Source organism: Molothrus aeneus, chromosome 3, assembly GCF_037042795.1.
Source record: "Molothrus aeneus isolate 106 chromosome 3, BPBGC_Maene_1.0, whole genome shotgun sequence".
NCBI lineage: Eukaryota > Metazoa > Chordata > Aves > Passeriformes > Icteridae > Molothrus > Molothrus aeneus.
The window spans coordinates 59,010,679-59,024,351 of NC_089648.1; the positions used below are offsets into that span (position 1 = coordinate 59,010,679).

A 13,673-nucleotide genomic window follows, 5' to 3' on the forward strand; every position below is an offset into this window, starting at 1 on the left:
ATGTCATATCTCTCACACACCCATGTGTGGATGCATGTACACACAGACACACACAGAGCTCTTTCAACAGATGCTGCAGAGTCAAATTACTCCCTTAGAAGTTACAAATCCTGTCATTTAATACATTAGACTGGAGATTGTTATTATTATTTTTGGATAGGGTTTTTTTCCATTTCCTTTTTTTTTTAATTTTGCATGTCCAACTTGAAGTAGGAAATGTGTAGGTGTGAAGATACTAGTTCTGATGACTTCCTAACAGCAGTTAATTCAGATGATTCAAAATGAAATGTCAGCTGCATCTCCTACTTGAAATAACAGGTATGCCTAGTAAATCTGTACAAACTGCAAACATCCTTCAGTTCTAATTGGATATCTGGTATATGTTAGCCCTGCTAACACTTAAGGCCTTCAGCATGGAAACTGGTTTCATACAATGAAAGAGAATTAATTGAAGTGCATAGCTTCTGTAAAAGACATTAAAAATACTTTAACTTAGTTTAATCCAATCCAAAGCCCATAATTAACAGAAACTTCAGAATTGCAGAAATCACTGACAAAGGACAAAAGATCAGGGCTCTTTCATATCTCCCATATATCTCTCACTTCCCCTTGGAAACTTATAGAAACAGATTCAATTAACATAGACCAAATATTTTATGGTCCCTAATACAAATATCAAAGCAGCCCTTTGACACTTTTCACACAGTAATCACATTTCTTGATAGAATAGACAATTGTCTTCTACCAACTATTCCCAAAGCAATTTTCCAGTATATTCAATTCTGCTCTCTAGCTACCCACCTCAGCACAAGTATCTAAGAAGAAAATAACAAAACCTATTCCAAAGGAATTTTGCATAGATCAATTAGTGAAAAGCAAGAGCAAAAGCTTAGGAGGACAGAGCAATACCACTTATTTCTTTCCATGATTAATTTTACAACCTCAGGATTTTGGTTTTATGATGTCCTCATCATTTACTTAAGTAGGATAGTACAATAAGACAGAGGAACTTACTTTTATTCTGTAGTCATCAGTATCTACAATGGTTGCTACTCTGATAAATACTGGATTTCTCTTGTCAACCACTTCAAGTTTCATATTTTTCTGAAAGCCATGAGAAGGTTTCTAGAAATGAAGAACAATACTGTATGAAACAACAAAACTTCAAAATCTGATGCAGCTATAAAATATATATAATCCATCAAAAACTTTCTGCCTTTATTTTTTCAAGTCTGCTCTCCCTCTACTAGAAATTCAAGCATAAAAACATAATTCAAACTAGACTTATCAATATAGTGAAACACTTGGGGATTCCAGGTTCTCCTGGAGCGGACTGGATTCAAGCCATCCAAGGATGTAAATGGATATCCTTGGTTTGAATCAGTTTTTTTTTCCCTAAATTCTCTAGAAAAGTTTTCCTGGAGGTTTTAGCCAACAGTTTCATTACAATATTTAATAAGGCATTACATACCAGCTGCCTGAAATGTCTATGAAATTGTCTACAGGAAATATTTGTGTTTTCTGATATGTATTTTTGTTTCATGAATCAAACCCTTTTCCAGTCTCTTCCTGAAAACATAACTAATTCACAGCATAACAGTAAAAAAACAGGACCAAATGCCTGGGTTTGTAATACTATTTTGATAAAATTAGTTTCTTTGGTAGGAGTATCAGATTTTGTATTTGTCATCTGTAGTTATGAAAACTAAAGCAAAATTATTTCCATTTTAAAGGAACATATTCACAAGACTAGTTACCAGGTTTATTCTCATTTTTATGAAAACAATGTATCGGTCACTCTAGGACTTTGTAGAGTACTGGTGTTTTTCCTTCAGCTGCAGCTTAAGAACTCAATTTTCCCCCATAATACAACACAAAACACTGTTACTGTCTCAGATATAAACAAATAACTTCCTAATCCTTGCTAGGGGTATTTGGCTGAGAATGTAAGATTGAGAAATACTACCAAGACAGACACACCTTGGGGCGATAAACTGCAGGTCATGAATAACCTCTGCTAATCTACTGACCCCAGGAACTGCTATAAACACCACATTTTGCCTTTTGTTAATCCAGCTCTTAGCAAAGTTGAGAATTAGTGTCCCTAATATGAGAAGCTGAGGCAAACATGCTTCGGGGTGCTGTGAGACAAGTAGAGCTACTGGCCATGCAATGCTGGCTCCCAACAGCAATCCAAGATGAACAGAGGGATGGAGCCCCTCTCCTGTGAGGAAAGCCTGAGAGAATTGGGTTTGTTCAGCCTGGAAAAGGGATGGATTAGGGCTGATCTCATTGTAGCCTTCCTGTAGTAGAAAGACAGAGAGGGGCCTTTTTACAAGGGCATGTAGTGACAGGACACGGGGAAATGATTTCAAACTACAAAAGAGTAGGTTTGGATTAGATACTAGGAAATAATATTTTACTGTGAGGATGATGGGGCACTTGAAACAGGTTGCCCAGAAATGTGGATGTCCAACCCCTTGAAGTGCTCCAGGCCAGGCTAAATGGAGCTCTGAGCAACCTGGTCTAGTGAAAGGTGTCCCTGTCCATGGCAGGGGGATTGGAACCAGATGATGTTTATGGTCCCTTCCAGCACAAGCCATTGTGTGATTCCTTTCTGCAGTACTGACCATCACTGAAATCTTAAGAACTCAAAAAGGTGGATCACTGAAAGAAACTAGCAAGAACAAAGATAAAAGAAAAGGATGTTGCCCACAAACACCATAGCTAAGCTGGGGAGCTGCCTGTGGGTGCTGCCCACATGTCCTAGCTGCACGTTTGCAGAAGAAAAATTCTGTTAAAGGGCACTGAAAACAAGCCCAAGACAATGGACTAGATGGACAAGCAGACTAACCTCTTACATTCATTTTTACACTGTATCTATGGCACCATCTAAAATGTACAGAAATACAAATCTTCAAAATACGTTATCATGACTCAGTAGCTATCTCATTATTTGTAATAAGTAGGCAGTAATTTTCCATAGCAAATTACACTCATTAGTAATACATTTGTAGCATTTAATCCCATTTGTAATAATTAAAATAATGCATTAATAGTTATTTATAATAATCTGATTTTTAACAGTGAACTGCAAACTTGCATAAAAATAAAACACCTCTTTGCAACTAATTAATTGGATCTATTTGGAAACATAAGAACTCCATATATGTATTAAACAAATTAATTATGTGAACTTAAAAGAATGAAAGAAATTTAAGCATTTTCTCACCACTTTAAAAGCCCTTGCAGGTGCAGGTAAGGAACTGGTTTCTTCCAAATACTTCTCCCAAGAAAAATGCTTAGCATGTGGATAATCTGGCACAGAAGAAACATGAGCAAAATTAAACACAGCAGTGCAAAAAAATGAAGTTAATGTCTAATTTACAGAGTGCCTAGCACTTTTATAATACTGTTTTGATTTATACACTGGACTTATAAAATCATTGCAAGAAAGGCTCTTCTAAATTGTCTCTGACAAATTCACCATACAGGTTAAAAGAGTCAACAATCCTCTCATACACACTACTGAGTACCTATTGTACATGATTGCTCTGGATATGAGAATATTCTGTGATTCCCTTCGCAATATAAATAATGTGGAATGGCAAAATCTGTCCACTTAACTGAGGAAATTAATTCAAGTAATGAACAGGTGAACAATCATTCACTGGTGAACAATCTAATCAGTGATAGCTTTGTACCACAGTTGAGCACACCTGACTACTTGTTAGTCTTTTAGCAAACAATTTTTTACTAAGTTTCTAACAAAATACCCTGGACATTATGAATAATCTACAGACATCATCAAAGAAGATTTTGCCTTTCTTAGAAAATGTCAAATTTATAAACATTCTAGGGAAGAAACACAAAGACTGCTTGGCTGTTAAAGAAAAGGCCGTGCCTGTCCTTCAACTTTACTCTGCACCAGAACTTAAACTTGATGTTTAAATATTAGTATTCATAAGCTAGAAGAGAACAAAACGAATTCTAATTTGCTTTACAAGGGATTCACTGAATAATAGGCTGCAATTAACCTCCTGGCAGACAGACTGCTTATGACTTTTCAAGAGTGCTGGCGATTAGAATTTTTGTCGAAGTCGGTTTTAACCAATTAAAACTTTCCATGTTCTCAAACCCCAGATGCCATTTTCTGCAACAGGGCATTTAGGTGATCCAGCCATACACAACAGTCCTGAAAAACATTTCAGGTTTCACACTAATGAATACACTTCCTTCCTTCTTTATCATCTCTCTCATAGCATTTTCCTTCATTTCAAAGACCCCTTACAAGTTTGATTCCTTGATCACGTTAAGACAATTTTCTCATCAATCCATTACCTTGCACACTTAGTTCACATGAAGATGTTTCTCTTATGCAATGATTTCATGCAAGTGGAATTTGCTTTATCAGCATTTTCAGAACGTGAGTCTTACAGTACTTGTCAGCCAATCAGCCAAAATGACAAACTTGTTCAGATTTCAAGGGATATCTTTTGAGTAGATGTCTCTTTATTAAATCAGTATATACTTGCATACTTAATGCCAAACATCTATTATACTTCTGCTTTCAATATATTAAGTCTTGTTAAAAAAATTTATGGCTCTGCAAATATAATTTCCTGATTACAGAAAGAAAAAAATTCAGGAGAGGTAAATTGTAAATTTTAGTTATGTAAATTTGTAAATTTTAAAGATGCTAGCTGACGATAGCCACCTTAAATCTTTCAGACATGTAACAATATACAAACCTGGTGGAGTGATGAGAGTTCTTTTATGTTCTTTACACCATCCAACAGGATGAATATGTGGGCTAGCTGCCTCACACCTGGAGGAAGGGGAGAAAAAAAGGGCCTGAAAAAGCAGCTCTTCAGACATCCTGTTATGCTTACAAACCAAGACCTACAAGAAAGACATAAATTCCAAACAACCCACAACACCTTCAACTTAAACTGCAAACATAACCTGAAGACACAAACACATCTAACACAGACTTGTTACCACCTATATAAGCATAAGGCTTTATTTGCAATTTTGTTGGAATATCAAGAAAATCTAAATTAGTGGTAGATCTCTTGAGAATCTGTGATGCTGTTCACAAGCAGACATTCTTGGTAGAATCATGTTGGCTAGTTGCAAGAACACCATAATCCCATCAAAGACGGATGGAGTCTTGCAATGCCAAGACCAAAATTTGAAATCAGAAACTTAAAGATCTTGATTAATGGTCCGACGTTGCACCTGGAGGCAGAGGAGGAAATCACATAACTTCAACACACTGCCAATAGAAAGAAAAATTCAAAAGTGGATTATGAGTGGCTTAAATGGAGCTATAAACATGTTACTGTAACCCAGCAGCACATAAGCAAAGTAAGTCTGAGAAAAACTCTGAAAAAAAAAACAACCAAAAACCCAAACCAAAACCAAAAAAAACCCCAAAACCAACAAAACAAGCATTTGAGACCCCAAACTACACAAAAGAATTAGTGATCCAAGACTGCAAACTGCTCTTAAGAAACAGATCAAACTCTTTTACTCAGAGTTAACAACTTCCCATATTTTCTGTAAAGTGCATCCTATTTTGCACTACTGCAGTTGCCTGTGGCATGCCAAAAGAGCCACAGAAGACTAGCAGAGGCAGGGTGAGCTACATGTGCTGGCATGTGTCTCAAGCAGTGAGAGACCGCTCTCACTGTGCTCACTGGGTCAGTTACATTGTGCACAGAGGAAATCAGAAGTGAGTGCTGCCTATCAAGTCTTACAAAAACAAACAAGAGACACACACTGTAAAGAAACTGATCTAAAAGCAGACAAGAGAAAACCTGTTTAAGCCTTCTGTAATATTAAATTATTATATATAGAACTATATATCCTTATTACATTTTAGGAAATTATTTCATAACATAACACATTTTGACAATAAAACACAGTGTATATAATATATAATGTATATCCCAAATATTATATTAGTACTCATATTATTGGTAAAGGCAAAAAGTAAGCCTGATCTACAGGAAAAGTAAAAAACTGTCAGTCTCTGCTGTGAAATATGCACCATCCCTACGTGTGCATTGGTACTTACTGATGGTTTTTGAGTTGGCTGAACAATTGACAGTGTTTTTTTAATGAAATGCATTGTATTTATGTAGCCAGGATGACTAAGAAACATGCTGCTGACACAAAAGGCCAGCATCACTCTGCATGGCACTGCACTACACTGTGCAAACACACAGTTTGCCTCTGTTTAGTTAAAAACTCCTATATTGTAACCATGTAGATCTGCCCTTAAGGACCTCACTTCTCTTAGGATCCTGCCCCACCTAATTTCTTCTTTAGTTAAATAAACTCAGTACCACAGTGCACAACCTCTCTCCTCCACTATTTCCTGTCCCTAAAGGTGTTTCAGTAGCTGACATTAAATATTTCCAGCTATGCCCCCCCCTCTCTTCTGGAGAGCCCCACCAGCATTTCCACCTCTCCAGTGGCCACGAGCTCAGTGTCCCACTCCCTGCAAGGACCCAGCAAAGCCAAAAATTGAAGCCTGAGTAAGGTGAAGTAGCTAAGGCCTTCATTCCCAGTTCCCCAGCGAGAGATCAAGAAAGCAACCTTAAGCAGCCAAGCAATAGTCTAGGCTCAAACACTGTGTCTCCCTCCTGTGTTTTCCAAGCACTTCTAAATACTTAATGAGACAAGAAGACAGAGAGCAACCATGCATGAAGACATATACTTCATATAATAATCACTGAGCAAAACACCAAACCACTCATGATCTAGTTTCTATTTAATCCCTCTCTGAAGTCAATGTCTCCATCATTAGGCTGGAGAATAACAGGTATTCTTGCCACTTTACCTCAACCTGAGTTACTGATGCAAAATACCAAACAGTGTGGGGCTGCTCTCTCTGAGTGTTATAAAATAATTGTTATCTGTATCTACCCAGAAAGTATTAGCATGCTGGAAGTTCAAATTAATTAGGTTCCCCTAATTAATATACTTCTAACATATCACATGCTGATAATGTGCAATACCTAAAAGGGTGCAGTGAACTGTGCATGAGAGAAGAAGAAACTAAAGGTGAATTACGCAGGCACTCTTCAGTCTTAAGATCCAAAACACCAGGTCTGCAGATCTGGGACACAAACATACTTTAGGGATTGCAAAAGGAAACACAGCACAGAAAAGATTGTAGACTGGACCCTGGGCTATACCATATTGCAGTTTTGAATCTTCCCTACGTTAAAGAAAAATGAAGGAGAACACCATAATTGAAATACATGGAGTAATTGTTTTGTTTTTTTTTTTTAAATCTGGGAACTATTTTACATGGTGTCTAAAATTTGGTATGGATAAACTTCAACAATAGAAATGGCAGCCTGGCTGCTCCAGAACATGGTCTCACAACAAGCACTCCTCCAGCCTTCTACCTAAACAGAGTGAAGCACTAATGATGAAAAATACTGGCCAACATAACATCATTATCTTGTAGCTATATATATATATGAAACAATTCTGCTAGTATTTCTTTGTAATGATGCCAATCAGATAATTTCAAGCAGATAAAACCTACCCTAGATAGACTCTGTAATGGCTCTGACAATAGCCAAGGATTTTAACTCAGTTCATGAATACCAACTTTTTGTCCTTCTACAATATATAAAGCTACATTGTATGTATTTAATATCTAAAATATCACACCAGGCACTCTCTAAATTGCTGAAATTGCCATCATTAAAAGGAAGCAAAGGAAGCAAGAGTCCTTTTGTGATAATTTAGCACTGTTAAAACTCAGCACCTAGAAATGTTTTGCCTCCAAAAAATAAGAAAAAAACCAGTGAGTCATTCACACTTCCTCTGGCCTCTTCCTTTCTCTTTACAGTAACTCTGAAGAGAAGCTAACCTGAACATGGGCCGGCACTCCTCTCTTTGATCCCTCTTACACTGGGAGTTTTACATATATGAGATATACTTCTGCACTGAAAAAACATATTCTCTTACTTCCTAAAATGTTTTGAAGTTCACAAATGATTTTCAAAACTCTCCCAAGTTAAATTTGGGAACCAGTCCCATGCTCAGGATCACTATGGTATTATCAGTATTATACTTAAAATAATCAAGCAGATGTGTAAAAGCACTTATCAGGACAAACCTCCTAAATGCATTTGGTTTGGTTTGATTTCTCAAGTATAGTCTGAACATACATTTTAATAAAACTCTGAAAAGTGAATGCCACTGCACACACTTTTTGCCTTGAAGATTCAAGAAGAAGCAAATGACCAAGGAATGCTGCAATGAAAGATGCATTCCTGGAAGATGCTCTGACATTACAGCGAGCATGGAACACAAAGCAACCTGTGATTCAATAGCATTGCAAAATAGCACTATGAAACATCTACAGACTTTAATTTGCTTTAGAGAAAAACCCAGTCATTACAGATAAGCCTATGAGCAACTTCTGCAACTGCAGTGGACTCAGGAAAAAGAAAGATCCCTGTTCCAGCAAAATCAGATCACACAGTCCATCTTCACCTACTGATTTCACACAGCCTTTTAGCTTCTAACAGTTAATTTAACAATAGAAAGTAGAGATCAGTAAAAGTCACGCACAATTTAAAGTAAAACTATTATGCTTTAATGTGTGTTATTTAATGGACATGTATCTAGTTTGGAAGAACAATAGACTAAGCCTTAAGAGTTGTCAACTGGAATGTTAAAGGCTATGTTGACCTTTCACAATCAATTTGCCACATCCCACAGCTTTCTATTTCCTTTGTTCCAAAACAGAAGGCAGATCATCCAGCTCACATGCTTCATAAAACACTATGATCCACGAATTGTGAGGATGCTTACTAGGCCAAAAAAGGTTACCAACACTAGCAACAGCTGAAGGATTGTGCACCTCCAAACCTACCTACCCCTGGACCACAGCAGAGCACCAACACCACCTTCTGCTGAGCAGTACAGATGTGACAAATGCACGCTTGACTAATAAAACAAGATTACAATGTCCACACAATTCATGTCACTTGTGAACCATTCTTTCTGTTGTGTGAGAACATGCAGTCAGAAAAAGAAATCTAATATCCATACTGGAAACTGTAGCTAATCCAGAGAGCTGAAGTGGAGCCAAAAGCAGCAGAGTGCACCAGCTGAACCTGTAAGAGAGCCACACAGAGGGACAGAACAAATGACAGCCTCCTGAGTTGTGGACATCTTAACTACAGAAACAAACATCAAAGCAGGGAAGAGCTACATGATGTAAATGGCCAGGAAATAGTTCTGCAATAAGGAAAACCGAGAGCAGCTGACAACATGATTCCCTGGTGTGTGCACCACTTTGCCTGAAAAGAGCACATGTAAGGTTCAGCAGTCCTTAACTCACGGCAGGAGGGCACATCCCAGTGGGGGAGACACACATGGAAGACAACTTAATATTCTTCTACTGATCACTTTCACCTGTCCTGCTAATTTTTCCCAAAAATCTGTTTCACATATACAGCTCATCCCAACTAGATCAAGAGAGATGGATGATAATGCTTGCTGCTGAAAAAGTTAGTACTCAATTATTTCAGCAAAATATTTTCTTAAATAGGTCTCCACATCTGGACAGATTTTTTAATTAAATGGTCAGCACTGCCTTTACAATAAGTGTATGTGTTATAATAATTTTCTATTTTGAAATGATTTCTGATTTTCCCTTTTGAGAAACAAACCTTTTAATATTTTGATATTCACTTTAGTAAGTGTAGGTACAGTCTGTAATGAAAATGTTATCTATCAAAAACCATTCATACACACATGCCCCATACACCCATAAATAATAATGTGCTCTCAAGAATGCTACTTATACAAGTTCTTTTTTGTGACATGTCAGTCATCCAACAGAGAAAAAAAAAGAAATAAAAACATAAAAACTATCCTGCAGCCCCATCTAGTGCATAATTGAGAATACTTCATCATTGACAAGTATAAAGCTGGTACAATTTTATATCAGGGCTTCTCAAAATGTAATCCAGGAGGTTATGGCATGCATCCAGAGGTGGTATAGCACTCCCATAAAACATTATCATATTTTCTATTTAAAGTCTGATAAGAAAGCTGCACAGTGATTCACAGGAAACTTAGGGTCAGATAATGGCTCATTATCCATCTAAACAGTTAAACGCATGCACTGTGACTCATGCTTCTTTAAGATTGTTTTACTTTAAGATTCTTTTCGATGTAATACTACCCCTCCAAAAAGACAGTTCCTTTCAAGGAGAGAGTGGAGCAAAATTAATTATCTCAAAAATGAAACAAGCAGAGAGCAGCTTTTAAGGACTTGGCTGCTAGGAAAGTAGTAAATACTGATGGACAACAGGGCTGGGGTCTTAGTCTCATGACGAAGTCCAGTCTGTTCCAAAAGTCATACAGATCAAAAAATGGTTCCAAAAATCAAAAGCTATTTTATGTTCACAGCAGGCTTCAGAAATCATTTTCCTATGCAAGTCAGACAGGAACAGAGCAGTGAGTGGCAAACAGGCCACTGTATTTTAACACACTCCTGGTAAGCTGATCCCGAAATCTGCCTGTACAGACTTCTCTGCAGGGGAAGTTCAGACCAAGCCAAGGATGAATGAGGGTACCCAGAACCTGGGATGCAGTATGTGCAGCACAGCCATTGCACCACTTCTCCTGTGGGCAAACAGCAACAAGCTGGCACAGCTTCACCTCTTTCACAGGCTCTGGCTGTGTTTCCATTGGTCACAAAAAAATTCAGAAGATGAGGCAACATCAATCTGTGTGTAAGCAAAACAGAGGAATATAGGATGGACCTGTAGTTATTTCATAGTTCTCACATACCAAAAGATTCCCAGTTCCATTTCCAGGTTCAGACGATGGTAAGAAAATTGAGAATTTCCACTGAACAAGAATGCCTTCAGCTTTCAAAGCAGTATTATGTTTCATCAAAAGAGATGGAATAGATGGAAAGGACCTGGAGGCTTATGTTGTATAGGTCAAACTTCTCCCTCACTAAGTAAAATCTTGAATTTGACAATTTTGTTCACTTTTGTTCCATCTAAAAGCCACTATCAAAGGAAAATTTAATAGGATTTATAATACACTGAAAGTAGCAAGACCATGCATTAAAGAGCTGTTGTAATGACTAATTCTAGCCAGGATACTTACTTTCAACCAAAAATGTATTTTCTAATGCTCAGAAAGAAAGTAAGGAAGAGCATCTTCAGGCTGAAAGCCTGGAGCCTAAAAACCCTTAGGCAATCATAATGGGTTTCTGTTGCCTGAAGTCACAATATCAGTCAACTCTCTTTTAGGTATACAAAAATAGGAAAGGTTTTTTTTAACCTCAGTGAGAAAGTTCAGCCTACTCCAAACAAAACACAAAACGTACACAGAGAAAAGATGCATTTGTTTGAAAATAACCAACATACACAAAATAAGTAATTTCACCTTCATTATTATTCTGAGTTTGAAACTTACATGCAGGCACAAGGAAACTGTGAGGTTCAGTTCTGGGTAATCTCAAAAAACCTTTTTGTTTTTAGTTAGAGACAGCAGTTGGTAGACATGAAATGTATGCACCTAAGATATTTTAAGGCCCTTACAAACCTGATATCTAAAATTAAAAATATGAGTGGGATGCATTCAGGTTACATTTTCATGCTCTCTTTTGGTCAGACACTCCACTGCTATTTTCATTTGCCGCTCTTTTCTCTCATTTTCTTTCTTTCTTTCTTTCTCTACTCACTATTCTCAATGCAATGCTGAGAGGTAGACTACATCACTGAGAATTTGATTTCCATGTACAGTACTTCCAGGAGCATCTTGCTGCTTCCAGAAAGGTATTTCACAATTTCACCAAAAGAACAAAACTTAAGCTTGACCTCAGTGTGAACACAGCTCCAGTGATTTCTGAAAACCTATAGAAAAACACATAAGCTTTCCACGTCAACTTTTTCATCCTTTAGGAGGGTTTTATGTCATGTATTCTACATTTAAAATTCAGAAAAACCACTTCAGGATACTATAACTAATACTGTAAATGTAAAGCTTGGTTATGTACTTGAAAAGTACTTCGCCCTCCCCTGAAAAGACTGGTGGACAAAGTTCCTGTTGACATTGGAATATTAACAAGTCTGAAATTCAGTATATGCCTGCTATAAAGATTGCAGTATTTTAGAAAGATACCTATACTACCTTCGAACAAACTATGGGATATATTGCACTGTGTTTTCCCTAAAAGCTTTGCTTAACTGCCTTTTTAATTCTTAATTAATGTCATAGCTATTATTAGTTAACAGTCAAATGTTAAGATATCCACACTAAGTTTCCCAAGTCCCCAGTTTCCTGATGCTTTGTAGAGAAAATGTATGGTTTGTGTTACTTTGTGGAATAATTGCTAATCTTTCTGGTCTTTGACTCATATAGTCTATTATCTTGATATTCAGTTCTTGACTTTACTTAACTGACTGTTCACTACTGCTTCAGTAATTCAGTTCTACTTCAGTTTATTTGTCACATTGTCACAAAACTATAAAAGTAACTTCTAATCTTTGTGAGTCCATCCCTTGAAATAATAATTTTGTGGCCATTCTCACTGACATAGTGCCAAAGTAGTCATCAAATACAGATGAAGAAATTTTTCTTCATTTATTTTATAGGCTCAGCTACACAATTAAGTTGCCACTGCTGAACCCTGGCCATGAAGGGAATCCACAACAATGCTCTCTACCTGTTCTGCAGTAACTTACTCTCCAAAGACTGTAAGGTAAATGACATTGCTTCAAATGATCTGTCAAATGAAGATCCAAATGCAAATACAAACCTGCATTGTAACAGCCTAAATCTCCTTCACTGTCTTTACACTCCTAGTACATCCTGCTCCATCCACTGACTTTCCTATAGATACACACAGCCCCTCCACCATAAAACATGCAGAAAGGTCACCTCTAACACAGGTCAGAATAGCAGAATCTCAGTTTCCACTGGAATATAGAACACAGAGGACTAAAACCAGATTTTGCCACTATCCTGATGCTTTATAGAACATGACTACATTTTGGTTTCAACATAAATGGATCAAGACCTTATGAACACATGCAGCCCTTTCAATTTACAATTCACATTTACAATTAGTCTCATTATCATGGTATATATTCTCCATTGAAGAGATCAACCTCAGAAATAATATGTAATTGAAACCAATCCACAACTCCAGATGCAGCAGCACACACAAACACTCATTCAGCACAACCTTGGCATTTTTTAAGTGCAACTTGACATGGGAAAATTAATTCCTCCCGTCTGCCACTGAGACCTACTTTGGTGGCCATACTTATAAATCCAGCAAAAGTTGGTATGGTGACTGTTTCACCAGTCTGGAAAGTATCACAGAAAACAGCACTTAAAGCGAACACATTTCTGATACATCTCACTAGGATACAAAACAAAAACATCATACCAGTAGTCATAACTCTCATCCCAGTTGTCAAAATGAACCAGAAAACGATTGTCCACCATGTCTGTTACCGTGGCAACACAAATGAAAGTCGGGTTCTTCTTGTCTACAGCTTCCAGCTTCATCCCCACTCGAAATCCCGATGGAATCACTGTCTACATAGAGGAAGACATTTAACTGAAGATAAATACTATAAATCCAGAAATCTCCCCATTGT

At 37.2% G+C, this 13,673-nt stretch overlaps 1 protein-coding gene across 4 annotated transcripts in view; it reads right to left on the reverse strand.

Moving 5' to 3' along the window:
* L3MBTL3 (L3MBTL histone methyl-lysine binding protein 3) overlaps nucleotides 1-13,673 on the reverse strand; it is a 78,512-nt gene that overhangs the window by 26,799 nt on the left and 38,040 nt on the right. For all 4 annotated transcript variants that reach the window (XM_066547027.1, XM_066547028.1, XM_066547029.1 and 1 more), the window contains exons 11-14: nucleotides 13,460-13,611; nucleotides 4,752-4,828; nucleotides 3,233-3,318; nucleotides 1,015-1,125 (exon numbers count right to left, since the gene is read on the reverse strand). In XM_066547027.1, the coding sequence (XP_066403124.1) occupies nucleotides 1,015-1,125; nucleotides 3,233-3,318; nucleotides 4,752-4,828; nucleotides 13,460-13,611 (426 nt within the window). The remainder of the gene's footprint in view (nucleotides 1-1,014; nucleotides 1,126-3,232; nucleotides 3,319-4,751; nucleotides 4,829-13,459; nucleotides 13,612-13,673) is intronic.